This window comes from Taudactylus pleione, unplaced genomic scaffold, assembly GCF_031769625.1.
Source record: "Taudactylus pleione unplaced genomic scaffold, aTauple2 ptg000065l, whole genome shotgun sequence".
Taxonomy (NCBI): domain Eukaryota; kingdom Metazoa; phylum Chordata; class Amphibia; order Anura; family Myobatrachidae; genus Taudactylus; species Taudactylus pleione.
Window position 1 is genome coordinate 7,335,001 of NW_028284467.1, and position 15,254 is coordinate 7,350,254.

General features: G+C 45.4%; 1 protein-coding gene across 1 annotated transcript in view; it reads right to left on the minus strand.

Moving 5' to 3' along the window:
• The window catches only part of AGAP2 (ArfGAP with GTPase domain, ankyrin repeat and PH domain 2), a 241,807-nt gene extending 227,708 nt beyond the window's left edge, over nt 1-14,099 (minus strand). The window contains exon 1 of the mRNA XM_088466186.1: nt 10,983-14,099. Coding sequence (XP_088322312.1) covers nt 10,983-13,818 — 2,836 coding nt within the window. The 5' untranslated portion in view covers nt 13,819-14,099. The remainder of the gene's footprint in view (nt 1-10,982) is intronic.
• Nucleotides 14,100-15,254: the final 1,155 nt, after the last annotated feature.

Here is a 15,254-nt window from a genome sequence, read left to right on the forward strand (position 1 = left end):
CCCCTCCGCTCACCTCCCCCCCATCCCCGATTTACCTGCCCGCGCAGCAGCCTCTGGCTCCATCTGCTATGCTGACACTGTGTTCTCCCGGCAGCACACTGTACAGTTTAGAAAAAGAAAAAAAGTTTTGTTTTTTTTCTAAACTTTATTGTGTTCTGCTGGGAGAACACAGTGTCAGAGCAGCCACAGGAGCCAGAGGAGGGAACAGAGCAACAGAGGAAGACGCCGGGGGACCTGCCCAGCTGAAAGCAGGTAAGTGTTACCTACTGTACGCCACCTCACAGTGGCGTATGGTAACACCATCAAATTCCAAAAATCCATAATTTTCGGAATTTGATGAATACCAGAATTTCCATATCCCCATACTAATGTATGGGGAGTGTGGAAATGAACGCAGGGGGACTTAACCAGGAGATATCAGTGATATCTCCTGCGTTAAGATACTTCATGAATACTAAAATAACGTTAATTAAGGAAAATGCCCTTAAAGACGTTATTTTAGTGTTGATGAATAGGCCCCTATGACACAAGATGAGAGATTGCAAGTAGCATCATGAACACATATGAACCTGTGTTTATAGATTGCATCTATACATATGTTGTATTTGTCTTTGTTTTGTGTTGGGAGTTATAAAGCACCGCAGTCCTGAGCAGCTTTAATTATAAGTGCATTACATTGGTGCATCTTTTTTAGCCATACAACATAGGGAACCAACCAGTTGTGGCTCCAGAGGTGGTACTGTAGCGTGGTCCAAAATTCAAATAGGGGAGCCACACCAACTGCCAGTGATGTTTGGCAGCAGATAGGGTGACAGTTGGTGTGACTCCCTTATTTGAATTTTGGACTGCGCTGCAGCCCCACCTCTGGAGCAGCCACTGGAACCAACTAAACAAAAATACTCACTATGCATCTGATTCAGGGATGCAAGCAATTCGGCCTCATCTGCGGTTGCATTGCGTGATCAGAAATAAGTGTGAACGTCTGTTTGTATTTGGAGTTGGCTGTATTTACAAGACTGTAACTCCACCACCCAGCCACTTGTGAAAGTAGCCGTCTTTACTATGTGTGGTCTTCATTGTCGGACTGGGACATGAAGGGCTCACCGAGAGAATGAAGTGATAGGGGCCCATATTTAGGGGTGTGAGCAGCCTCTAAAGGGGGTGTGGCCAGCCTCCACAGAGGCTTGGCTAACAATTAGAGAGTGCATGGACTGGGCTCCTTAAAATTGTATATATAGTGAATACTGCTAGTGCATGCATGATAATGTACCAGATTAATAAAAGCAATCCATTTTAGAAAATACACTATAGTCCTGTGCAGTATAATTTAACATATGTATAATGTATAGTTCAAGTGCAGTCTTGAACCTAATCACTAGAGGAGGGTGTGGGCCCACAGGCAGTGGGGCCCACCGGGGGATTCCCCTGTACCCCTATGGGCCAGTCCAACCCTGGTGGTCTTGCACCAGTCAACAGTCCTATCATAGGCTCAAGATACTGTATCCGCCTTTCCAGTTACACCCACTACTAAGCCGCAAGTAGAGTTGCAGCTGAGATGCGTATGACTCTGAAGATCCATTAGTTACTCAATGTTGCCTATGCAGACTACGACATATGTGCATTTGGTAAAGATAGCGAGATCCGTCCACAAAGCAGACTTTCTTTCAACTGTAGAACCGTGCATTCAGCAAATGAAACATGGTTCTACAGTAATCTCAGGCATTTGTTGCCTTGACTATCTGAGTCAATCCAGGTTCATTATATATTATATATTGGGTGAAGCCTCACTGTATCAGATTAACTTGGTCTAGAAGTCAATGACTGTGGGGAATTAGCTCGTCCCAGAGGTGTATGTGCAGGCAAACAAATGAGATGGAAAATAAGAGTTTATAAAGATACACATAGTACAATTACCGAGAGATCAAAGGAAAAACTGTACTTGATATACTGGGAGATATGGTTTTTATTGAAAGAGCTGGAGAGATCAGAATGAAGTACAGTAGAGTATACTGCAGTCCAGTTGTGTGCAAGATTGGTAGATACAGGGCCGTTTCTAGGGAGGTGCGACCTGTGCCGTGGCACAGGGCACCGCAGGGCAGGAGGTGCTGTTTGGGCCTGTCACTTTTCCTGTTTATTATCATTCTCACTTGTAGCTTCCTCTTCTTTTATGCCCAGCATCTCCTGGCCTCCCCTATCTCTTCCCTGGTCCTTCCACATGAGGCCACATTTTTCTTTTTAAGTGACCTAATACTTGAGTCTCAGCTGGTGGCAAAAATTTTAAAAAAGCATCTAAAATGTACTTCATATCATCCCTAAAGGGATGTAGTCAATATACCTCAGATCGGGATGCCGGCGGTCGAAATCCTGGTGTCGGAATCCCGACCCACAGCCAGAACTCCGGCACCAGAATCCCAACATCAGTTGAGATGCCACGCCGGAATCCGGATAACCGGCATCTCGATTGTAAGTAAAGCGGGCCGGGTTAGCTGTTAGCCACAGGGGGTTTAGGCACCACGGGGGATTAGGGTTAGGCTGCGGGACAGGGGGAGGTTAGAGTTAGGCTGTGGATGGACAGGTGACACACCTTGGGGGGGGGGTTAGGCTCTAAGGGGAGAAGGTCAGTTTAGGCACTAAGGAGGGAGGGTTAGTTTTAGGCACTAACCGGGAGGGTTAGGATGCGGTGTAGGGAGGGTTAGGATACAGGAAGGGAGGGTTAGGGGTTGAAAGGGGGAGAGTTAGGTTTAGGTGCCAACAGGGAGGGTTAGGGTAAGGGTGCGAGGGGGGGTTACGATGCAGTAAGGGACAGTTAGGGGGTGAAGGGGGTGGGTTAGGATACTTACCTAGCCCCTGTCGGAATTTTGAGCATCGGGATGCCGCTGTCTGTCTTTTGACAGCGGGGAATCCCGACTGCCGGTCTCCCATATTCAACCCATTCCTAAAGCATCTAGGATCTAGGCACCCCCACACCCCTAGCCATTCATTTCGAATTTCAAATCTACAACAATGTGCGTGCACATGATATTCATCCCAGGCCCTGTACACTATCACCCACATTTATATGGTGATGGAGAAGAATCTGGATGTAGTATGGAGGTGAGATTTGTGGATATTGTATTGGGAACAAATGCAATAAGAAGACAAAGTCCATTTAAAAGTTGTGGTGCAAAACATATCAGTGTGGCGCACAATTGCAAAGAGTAGATAGTTAGGTACAGTACCACTAAGAATGGAAAGCTACTTGCACAAATGAGTAGTCCACATGTCAGAATATGCTTCTTTGTCTACTGAATACATGGAAACAGTCTTTAATAAAGAATCTCTAACTCGTGTGTGTGTGTCATCTAGATCAGGCATGTCAAACTCAAAATCCCAACTGGGACAAATAATCAATGTCTAAGCATTTAGGCCCTCATTCAGAGCCACTCGCTAGCGGCAGTACGCTCGTTCCGAGCGATGTTCGCACATCTGCGCATGCGTACGGTTTTTAGTACGCATGCGCGAACCAGTCAGTGCGGCCGAAAATCGTTGGTACGCAATATAGCGAGGGCCTGCTATTTTGAGTGACAGAATGAGGCATATGTGGGTGGTAACAGGGGAAGGTGCTTGAAAACGGGGAGTGGAGATCCGAACGCAGGCGTGCATAAATGTCAAAACGGGCGTTTTAAGGGAGTGCATAATTAATACAGCAGCGTCATTGACCACGTCACTTGGTTTTTTTTAACTCAGAACTGCTCGCAAAATAGCGGTTGAAAACACCAACCACAAGAATAGCGAGCAGTTCATACGCTGTACGATGTACTCGATTAATCTAATAAATAGCGGACATGACGTATGGTGCGTGCGGCCAGGGGGCGTTTTTATCAAAAAAACACGCGTATGTTTTGCTCGCTCGTTCAGACTTAGAGGTGGGAACAGACTGCAATTTGCGAACGGATCATTTGAATAGCCACCCCTTGTTTTTGAACGAACGACCACAAATAGCGAACGGCTCTGAATCAGGCCCTTAACATTTAATGTTTTCTTCCTGATACTTGGCATCTCTTTTCTGCCACTAATTTTCATATTTCAGGTGAAATCTTAATGGATGTGATAACTTTTAATACTGAACCAAGATGAAAGTATGTCAAACTGGACCTAGAAGGACACTTGTTATCGTTATCCCCTATATAATAATAATACCACATATTCAGTGTGAGCCGAGAGCTGTGTTATTCCCCTCATATATCACTGTATGGTCCCCTCTCCCCTATATAATAATACCGCATATAAGTGTGAGTTGGGAGCTGTGTTACCACCCCTCATATATCAAATATTGGGCCTGATTCAGAGCCGCTCGTAAGTGGCCGCTCGTTCGCTCTGAGCGATGTTCGCACAACTGCGCATGCGTATGGGTCGTAATGCGCATGCGCAAACCAGTCATTGCGGTCGGAAATCGTGTGCTCGCAAAACAGCGAGGGGCTGCTAATTTGATTGACAGAATGTACCGTTTGTGGGTGGTAACAGGGGAAGGTGCTTGAAAACGGGGAGTGGAGATCCGAACGCAGGCGTGCCTAACGGTCAAAAGGGCGTTTAATGGGAGTGCATAATTAGTAAAGGAGCGTCATCGACCACATCACTTGGTTGTCTTTTAGCCTGAACTGCTCGCAGTGATAGCGGTAAGAAAAACCTACCACAAGCACTGCGAGCAGTTCAGATGCCTTTCGATGTACCCGATTAATGTAATAAATACCGGAGATGACGTGTGATGCGAACGGCCAAGGGGCGTCTTTACAAAATAGCGAGCGCATTTTTCGTTCGCACGCTCAGAAATAGAGGCGTCAACAAACCGCAAAGAGCGAGCGCTCAATTTAAATAGCCGGCCCCATTTTTGGTACGACCGTCCGCAAATAGCGTCCGGCTCTGAATCAGGCCCATATTCCCCTCATATATCTGGAGGGACAGAGGTGGCTGGAAGGGACACATGTTCCATTTAAGAGAGAGACCACCATATACTGTAAGTAAGCCTTACTTGGAACATGTGTCCCTTCCAGTCCAGCCACATGCCCCCCATGTCCACTCTTGCTCCCGTGTCCACCTCCAACCCCTGTGCCTCCCCCCTCCCCAAATGTACCGTCTTCTTAAACAAACACTCTTCTGTCTGCTCTTCTTCCAGCTCCTGCTCTTCGTGGGCAGCCAGCACACACTGAGGGCACGGACGTCTTCAGTGCTTCTGAACAGGCGGGATGCGGCGGGGGCATCCCGATCAAAGGGATGCCGGGCGCCACGAGCGGACAGCCACAGGGGGGGATGGTTAGGTTTAGGGCACCCCGGGGGGAATTATTGTTAGGCAACCCCCCCTGGGAGGGTTAGGGTTAGGCTAGGGGGAGGGAGAGTTAGGGTTAGGCACCCCCGGGGGGGACTTAGGGTTAGGCACCCCCCCCCGGGGGACTTAGGTTTAGGCAAGGGGAAGGGGGGGGTTAGGGTTAGGCACTTAGAGGGGGGAGTTTAGGGTTAGGCACTTGGGGGGTAGGTAAGGGTTAGGCACCCCTAAGGAGGGTTACGGTGGTAGGGTTAGGTTAGTTTATACTTACCTTAGGGACGATCGGGATTTCCAGCGCTGTCGGGCTTCCGCTGCCGGGCTCTGCTGTTTTGTCGGGCTGCCGCAGCCGGGAATCGAACTGCCGGTCATGCGGCAGCCCGGATCCCATACCGAATGCATTTTCCTCGTCTCTAACATAGTGCACATGTGTAGAACGGTGAATGCTGCCCGATCGGAGCTGAGTTCTGTTCGCGGCAGCTGGCCAGCAGGAACTCACCCGGTGGGCCTCATTGCACTTTTACTAGAACAGTTAAAGCAGGCTGCAAAAGTATGTAATAGCGGCCACATGCGGCCCGTGAGTTTGACACATCTAATATAAATCATCTCCTAATGATTAAGTGGAAAATAAAGAAATGTTGCTATACTGTACACAACATTATGCCAAAAGATCTGTAAAAGCAGAGAGCCTGAGAGAACATTTAAATTATTTTTATGTTTTAAACCAGTCTGTTATAAATATTCTCCTTTTATTTCACATACTTGTTAATTGCAGCCTGGCATGAAAGCTATGAGCTGCAAGCATTGCCAGAAGTTGGAGCATGCGATCATATGCATTTTGTACTGTACGTACATGTTCTAAGCACCCATTATTATTATTTTATGTTATTGTTTATGTGATTCAGATAGCATTACAGTTATTTACATTGCAGTAAGTTTCAGGGAAAGCATATAGACCACATAACAATAACTTACAGGGACTTTAACTCAACTCTATATTGTTTTATTTTCTCTTATTATTACTGTAATGTAAATATTGAATGATGACTATTTAAAAATGTCCCTTTTATAGGACTTTATGTATTTTTCATGATGGTGCTAGTTATTTAGTACAATTCACATTATTGTCTTCTCTTTCCCATAACCCCAAATGGTATGGTCTAGAGCAGGGATGGGAACTTCAGGCCCGGGGACCGTATAAGGCCCCTGGAAACATTTGGTCGGCCTTCTGAGCTTCTGTCTGCTAGCCTCATCTGGCTAGCAGGGTGCCTAGAATGGCACCCTGCAGCCAGAATCTGAGCAGCAGTGCCGCCTGGAGCATCCTTAGGATGCTTCAGACGGTCACACCGCTGCCCTTACAGCTCCCCGAGCATCCCTAGGATGTTCCAGGCATTGCTGTAATCACCGGCGACTGTGGCCCCGTCCCCGTGTGACATCACACGGAGGAGGCATGGCCTGCAACGGGCCCGCAAATAATGTTATGTATATCAAAATGGCCCTCGGCAGAAAAAAGGTTCCCCACCCCTGGTCTAGAGGTAAGGAATATGTGTAGGCTTCCCATGCGTCATTGCTTTTAGTGGACGGATCTGAAATGTCTAACGCTTATAATACTAATTATATTCCCATAATTCAGTACTCATGTACCCAATCTAAAATGTTTTGACCTTTTTGGGGCCTAAAAGGCTGTATGCAGTAGACTTATGTAGTAGTTGATTGACCTTTATTGAAATGCCCTTTTTTTTGGGAACAATTACTATACTGCACTGTATGTACTTTCTGACAAAAGTTTGTTTTACACGAAAAGATGTAGAACACAGGATACTAGAACCTGTTAGATTGTGGGTTGTGTGTCACTGTAGTGATAAAAGCAGTATGTATGTTTTGCTGTTTAATAATAACGTCTTCCTTGACTTCAGCCCTCCTGGACAATAAGCCTTATTCAGAGATGGACGCTTTTGCACAACTGCTGCGTCTATGGACTATTATGCTAATATCTGCAATAGGCGTCTGAAGGAAAAAGATGATTCCTGTTTGCATCTCAGATCCGATGCCTGCGCCTGAAGACGCAGGATCGGATCAACATTGCAAGTTTGCAACCAACTGTCGCGATGTTTGCCTCATCGGCCATCTGAGTAAACCTAAACTTACTCAGATGGCCACTCCCACCTGCTTGTGAGGCCTCGGCTCTTCCAAAAACAGGGCTGACACGCCATCGATTTTTGGAAACACAGCCAGTGCCGCCCCGTCCCCATTCCAGAACGGCCGCAGCTCGTCAATCACGCTGCAACTTAGGAGGTACTGCGACCATCATTGCAGTCAGTGATCGGCACATGTGTAGTACATATCCTGCGCATGCGCCATCATTAAACACCAGAGTTGTGCGTAAACCATTGGGTTTATTTATATACAACTCTGAATCAGGCCCAATGTCCCAACTTCCATCTCACAGGCTGTGTTTGAAAAATGACAGTTGGGAGCTGATTGGCTGGCACCTTATCACTTTTGACTCTGTCTCATAACACTGCTTAGTACATAGATCCCTGAATGATCTGGTACCAACATCTGGCCTAAAGGAAATTCATGCCACAAAAATGATAGGAGTACTACATATGTGCAACATTATTCTGGTCATTGCTGGATTGGGAAAATACAGAAAATATGATACAGAATAATCAATGAGGAAGCGGCCAAACCCATTTGCAACACTGATCCTTAGAGAACAATTTAAATAGTTGCGAACATGTGATTTACATGTACAATTGCTATATTTATTCATCCATAGCCTACAATATTCCTAACTGGAAAACTGATTTTTTTTTTCTAGCAAGCTTCATCCATTTTGAAGGAAATTTCAGACAAAAACTTCAAGACTGTTCTAGAATAGTTCAGTATGGGTTTGGTATAAAAATCTACAAGAAAAAGATAGTCAACAGATGTTAGACAGGCAATAGGTCGTCTAGGACAAAAGGTCAACATGGATGAAGTGTGACAAGTACAAAAGGTCGACAGGGTCAAACGGTCGACTCAAAAATGGACGGCACATTTATTTGCTTTCTAACCCTAATCCTCATCCTAACCCTTCCCTTGATGCCTAACCCTAACCCTTCCTCCTGGTCCCTAACCCCAAGGGACCCGCAGTCAGGGTGGCAGCAGACTCCCCGGGCCCTCCCCAGTCCAGCACCCAGAAGCGTGTGCTGGAGATGGGACTGTTTTATTCCTGAGGAGGCCAATGTATTGTGTTTTATTCCTGTGGAGGCCAATGTAGTGTGTTTTATTCCTGTGGAGGCCAATGTAGTGTGTTTTATTCCTGTGGAGGCCAGTGTAGTGTATATATTTTTATGTGGTAGCCAATGTTTATGTTTCTTCATTGGTCACGCACACCGCATAGCCGGATAGTGTGCCTTGGCAATTTTAAAATCATGTGTAGTGTGCCTTGAGTTGAAAAGGTTGAAAATCACTGAGTTACTGCATAAAGATTTTTTTTGTTGTTGTTCTTTTTATTTTCTAGAAGCTGAATAAAAAAGGGCTTCAATTATTCTGCCCAAATGAGCTAAACTAAGCAAATTTTAAATATGAATACTGATGGAACATTGCCCCCAGTGGGCAAATGATCATTTAAATTGTAGCACACTTGCTTGGCAAACTAATAACTTGTCTTACTTTAAAAACTCACAGTTTGTAATTATGCAAGACTGAATTGGTGTGAGTTTCTTTAGTCATAAGCTAAACCTACAGTATTTATTAAACAGCTATCACAAAAGTTAAATCTGAAGGCAGTTAGACAGTACTGTAGGAACATACTAGCGCCCTTAACACAGAGATGATGTACGAAAAAAACTAAAAGCAAAGAAATAAAATGACTCGAGCCTTCAAAGCACGTTCTCAAGGCTTGCTTGCAGCATGACAATAATACAACATTTTATGAATTTAATAAGTGGCCCTATATTGTGCTGAGTGTTATGGTGCATACACACGGTCAGATTTTTCTTCAGATCTGAACGATAACGATTTTCAAAATTGTTCAATCGTTCATATCTGAAGGAAAATCTGACATGTGTGCAATAATGAACAATGGGGGAGATGTACGAAGCCCAGAAACGGTATCAGCGCACGTTATGTGCGCTGATACTGCTTCTCCCCAATGTATGATCGGGGGTCTGGGCGGTAAATGACAGGGGCGCTATGCGCCCCTGTCATTATCGGCGCTGCTATCTACAAGATAGCAGCGCCGACGGCAGGGCTTTGTACGAACGGTCATAACGCATGACCGCTCGGCCGGCTGTAGCTGTCGTTATCGACAGCTACAGCCTGGCGCTAGCCTATCCCCACAGCAGGGACAGCGCTGTCCCTGCTGCGGCGGCTGCCGGCTGCAGGGCTCCACGCGGGGATCTCACGATTCTTGCGAGATCCCGCACATGCTCAGTGGAGCCGGCCGGGAAGAGACACAGCGCATCAGCACTAGGATGATGCGCTGCTGTCTCTAGCGGGTAGCGCCGGAGGCTCCCCCTCTCCGGTCGATGAGATGTTAAGGAGGCGAAGCGGGAAGCGTTATAGCGGCACGTTAAGTGCCGCTATAATACATCTACCCCCATGAACGATGCGCATTCCCGTTTGTCAGATAACAATATCTGACATCTGATGGGTTTGCAGTCAGTTTTGGACGATTTCCATTCATTTCCATTCATTTTAATACAGTCAAAAATCGTTCAATCGTTTGCAAATCATTTAATCGTTCAATCGTTCATCTGACATATCTGACCGTGTGTATGCACCATTAATGTCATGAAAGTCTCAACTGCTTCCTTCGTTTGCAATATGCTATATTTTAAATGTTATTTTTGCATAAAAAAACAGCAGAGGGGAAGTGTATCAAACCTTGGTGAGAGATAAAGTGGAACAGTTGCCCAAAGCAACCAATCAGCTTGGTTACTGTGACAATGATGTCACAGTAACTGAGTCTCAGCCCTTTGATATGTATGAGATCACAACAAACTTGTATTTTACCTTCATCAGTTATAAGTGAAAAATTAAATTTTTGGATTAATTGACCATATAAAATGGGAATTACACAAACCTGGCGGTCAGTTTATAAATCTATTCCTTATAATCTATTCATTTTAAAATCCGAGTTACATATGGAATTATTCATTGGTGATACACCTGTGATTGTGCTGAGATAATGTTAATCTAGTAAGAGATAAAAAACAAAATAACAAAATTAGCCCTGTCATTTATAGTGTAAATAGATCTTTAAACAAACAACATGTAACAAGCTTAGTGAAATGAAGCAAAGTCTGGGCAGATATAAAATATTTATAAGAGTGTAAACATGCCAAATGCTGGAGCTTGATCACTGTGCTCCTGAGAAACTTTCAATTGCATCATCAAACTGTAAGAAGCCTTAAAGCATAGACTGCATAACTGTACTGAATGAGCACACGTGTCCACAGCTGACGTCACAGCCGCCACTAACATCTCATTTGCATTGACATAAAGCAAAGTGGCAGGAAGTGTAGCATTGTATTGTTAGACTGTACATAGAATTAATGTTAGACTTTTGACAGTTCTTAGCAAATTTTGCATGCTGTATGGTTCTTTACAGATTCTAGGAAAATAATAATAATAAAATATATATATATATATATATATATATATATTCATGTGTGTATAGATAACTGTCACTTACTTTGTGCAAAATCTCGCTCATCTCCAGGGCTTAATCCGCTTGGGGAGACAGAAGAGGCCACGGACGCCTTGGTGAAGATACCACTGATGAACTTTAGCATTTTCCTGTCCCTAGCAGCTGAGGCCCTGGCCTTGTCCCCAGTAGGAGATGTTCCTTCCCGCCCCTTTTTAAACTCTTCAGCTGGTGGATCTAAGTCACTGTTGTCAACAGTTTTGCTTTTTCCCTTTCTAAAACCTTTTGGATCACATGAAGAAGGAGACAATAGGCTTCTTCCTCCCCCAGCAGGTTTTGGTGTCTCAGCTCTGGGGCTGCTCTTAGTTGAGGACTTTGAGCGACTTTTACCCCCTTCATTTTCAGGCCATGACAGTCGGTTGGAGCCACTTTTCTGGCTTAGATTTTTTTCACGGTGCTCAGATTTTTCCACTTGACTCTTAGAGGCCTTACTCAGTTTAAGCATACGACTACCCTTCTCCTTACATGGTGTTAAGAGAACTGGAGCTACTTTCCCTTGTTCAAGAGGTCCAGGTAACCCTGTGGCACTTAAATTAGAAGTAAATGGAGCTTTGGTCTTGGTTTCTACTTGTGAGTCACTCTTCTGAGACTCCCCCACTCTGTCTGGGCTCACTGTAAGGGACACAGTCACTGGTGCTTCACGATATGGTGTTCCCGGCTGGCAAGGTATGGGGAGCAATGGGCTGGCAGGAGAGCTGAAAGAGTATCGTGGCCCGGTAAAGAAGGTAGGGCTTGACATCTGCCGAGGGCTGCCACTAAGCCGGCTTGGAGAATTTTGAAGAAAATAGTCTGAGGTGACACTGGTACTAATCCACATAGCATCCTGCCTATGGAAAAGTCTTTCATGTCGCTTAGTCTTTCCGAGATCATCACTGTCTAATGTGTGCTCATCATCCTCCTCACCTGGCAGAGAGATATCTGGTGAAAGAGATAGCAAAAGAGAAGGTTCTGGAATCTTTTGAATGGGGAATGCTAACTCACTGAGGTCAATACCTTTCTTTTCAATGAAAGTAACTGGCCTATCACTTGTTGCTTTGGCTCCAGGAGATTTGGCAGTCCCAGAAAATGGTGTTCTGGCTCCTGGATATGTTCCCATGCCAGTTACTGGTTGTTTTATGCCAGTTGAAGCTTTAGCCCGAGGAGTGGCAGCTGTTGTAGTGTCAATAGATGAAGTTGCAGGCTTGCAGATTATGCTTGAGGCTTTTATCGCTGAAAGCGGTGGTACCATAGAAGTCAGAGTTTTGGATGCACTGACAGGTGGTTTTGCTCCAGGGTATGTGCCAGTATCGCCAGTGTTTGTATTCTCACTCACTGTCGCTATAGTTGGTGTTTTATTTCCTGCAGAGTCTTCAGATGACACACCTGCAGTTGGTGCTCTGACTCCTCTAGCTGCAGTTCTGGCAGCGATTATTTTGGCCTCACTAGGTTTGGCGGCAATCACTGGGGCTCCTGCAGACCGAGATGCAGAGAACAGGGCTGACGCAGTACGAGCAGCACTAATTGGGGGAACAGGAACATGGGGTATGCTGGAAGGCGCTATACTTTGTTTGTCAGAATGCTCTAATGCTTTGCTAGACTTCTCTTCAGAAATTGGTGCCACACATGTATGTGTTGGTGAATCAGAGGATACAGCTGGTACCTTTATTGCCTTTAAACTTCGCCGGGAGATTCTAGATTCAGTCACTGGTGCTTGAGGACTAACACCTTCTGGAATTTTGGCACCAGGCACTGAGGTAACAGGGCTGCATATTAAATCTCTGGAAACATCAGTATCCAATGCTGGTCTTCTAGTGAGGGATCCCCTAATTACCCGCACGCCACCAAAAGGAAAATCCTTTTGACTAAATGGTATTGGGGTGCTAGATGTTCTTGTTGCCTTCATTCCTGGTGTTGGCGCTGAGGAGCTTGAACTTTTTGTGTTCTGCAGTGAGGAACCTCCTGTGCTGGATGTACCTGTGTGTTTATCTCCCTGTACTGAAGCTGCATTGCTGGATGTTTCAGAACTCCTAATTTCCTGTCTCTGGGTTGCAGTACTTGCTGATCCTGTGTCCTTCACAAGTGGTGCTGGTGATGGAGTACTGTGTGCCACAATACTATCCCCTCCCTGGTTTGGGGAAACAGGACTCGACTTTCCAGTCACTCCTACTGTCTGAGCTAAAGTTGAGCATGACCCCTTTTCTGCAATTGATAGGGCAGCAACATGGAATTTGTCTCCTGTTGCTAACAAAGGGCCTTCAGTTCTAGGTGTCTCAAAAGATCCCACTGGCTGATCTGTAGTTCCATTGGTACATGTCCTCGAGTCTTCTAATTCTACTATTGAAGAAGTAGCATTGCTTTTCCGTTTGTTGCCTGGTGCCAGAGCTGAAGAGCTGGATTTTCCAGTGTCCCTCTCCCCATGTAGCAGGGCTGTACTGATAGGTACTGCAGGATCTTCATCTGGGGCTGTTGTTTCAAATCTAGATTGATTGGTTTTGGTGGAAACTGGTAGAGGTGCATTGTTGCTACCCTGGATCCCCTTTGATCCAAGAATTGCCCCTGCAGTATTGTGAATCGCTGGTGTACTTGCTTCAGTGATGGACTTTCCTTTCCCTCCACTCACCCCGGAACCAGGAGTGGGCCCTCCCCAAGCCCAGACATCTGGAAATTCCCTATCCAGTGAAAGGCAATGAACCAGTCCTGGAGTACTGCCAAGCGAAGGGGTGTCATGTTTTCGGAATACCTCAGTGCTCTCTCCCTTTTTTTCCTCTCCCACAGCCTCTAGCTTGACTAGGGTCAAAGAGATGTGGTAGGTGGTCCTGCGCTGGAGGGTGGCTCCTCTGCTCATGGGTCCCCTGTGTGAGCAGCTTGCTAAGATAGCACGGGCTGCAGAGTATTCTGCTTGATCAACCACACTGCCGGTCTGCAATCAGCTCAGCACATCCATCATCTGATGTACCACCTCCTCTCCACACAGGTGTCCCCGCAGCATATATCCGATCTCCAGACAGAAAACACACGCCCAGGAATGTCAGTGAATAGCTATCTGCAAATAATGCACAATAACAGAGGGGGAGAGCAACTGTTCAGAGGTGAGACCTCATTGTTAAAAAGCATCACTGCACTGGCTCAGTACTGCATAAGGCACTGACGTTTCTCTTCACAGCTCATTCGCATTTCAGTCCCATTGTTTTCCAGGAAAGCTAGGTGGACAGGTGACACCATAGTCTTCTGTGTCCTCAGGAAGAAAGGGATGCTTGCAGTTTCTTCAATGCAGAAGCAGCAGCAGCAGACTCCTGAATTACAGCCGTGAAGACTATCTGGTTACACAGTGATTGGAGATGGGCTTGTCACAGATATCCATTCACAGAGACACAGCCAGCTATTCTTCTGCCGCCTCTCCAATGTTATAGCTGCAGCTTAAATGATCACTTCAGTTTTGCATCTCATAGGAAGAGTTTGCAAAGGAGGGGGCTAGGAAACGGTGTAATCGCAGAATAATATGCTACCCAAGCGTAGTGTAAAGACTAGCAGGACTCCCTATTCATGGTATAGGAATAGGAGGAGCTGTGATCCCTGTTCACTACACCCACACCTAACATGGGAACTCTGCACGGTGTGTTAAAGGATGTGTTTTACATCCAAGAAGAGAAACAATTGTGCATATGCAGCTTTATATGAGGGATGTATGAGCTGCATCTCCAGTCTCTTTGCAGAATTTGTGCAAATCTCTATTTCAATTCTCTTTTGCTTAAAAAAATTATGTTTTTTTGTGAAAATATTATTTGGTTACATTATACTTTATATTTTAGAGAGAGCTGGGAAAGGTAACCTGTGCCCTTCAGCTGCTGTGGAATAACAAGTTACAGTATTCTCTGATAGTCTCAATTGGATTGATTCCAATTGTGGAAACCACAGCATTCACTGACAGCCACATGCCAGTTCTCCAGCAGTTGTATTGTGGGACTACAAGTTTCAGCATGTCCTGCCAGCATCTTAGGCTGCCTGTGACTCTCCAGCAGTCCCACACTCCAGCCAGGAGGTGATGCTGTGACAACAGCTGGCGAGCTACAGGTTGTAGATTCTTATAAAATAAACCAATAGATTGATTTAGGTGCAACACGTCTTTTGTTATAAAAAGAAAAACAAATCAACTTTTCCTTACAGTAAATACTTCTGTATCATCCATAAAGAGAAAACGATTCACACAATATATATTCACCTTTATCTTTTTGTTTTACCTTGTTTTATATTACTGAAAAACATCAAGGGGTAAATTTTTCA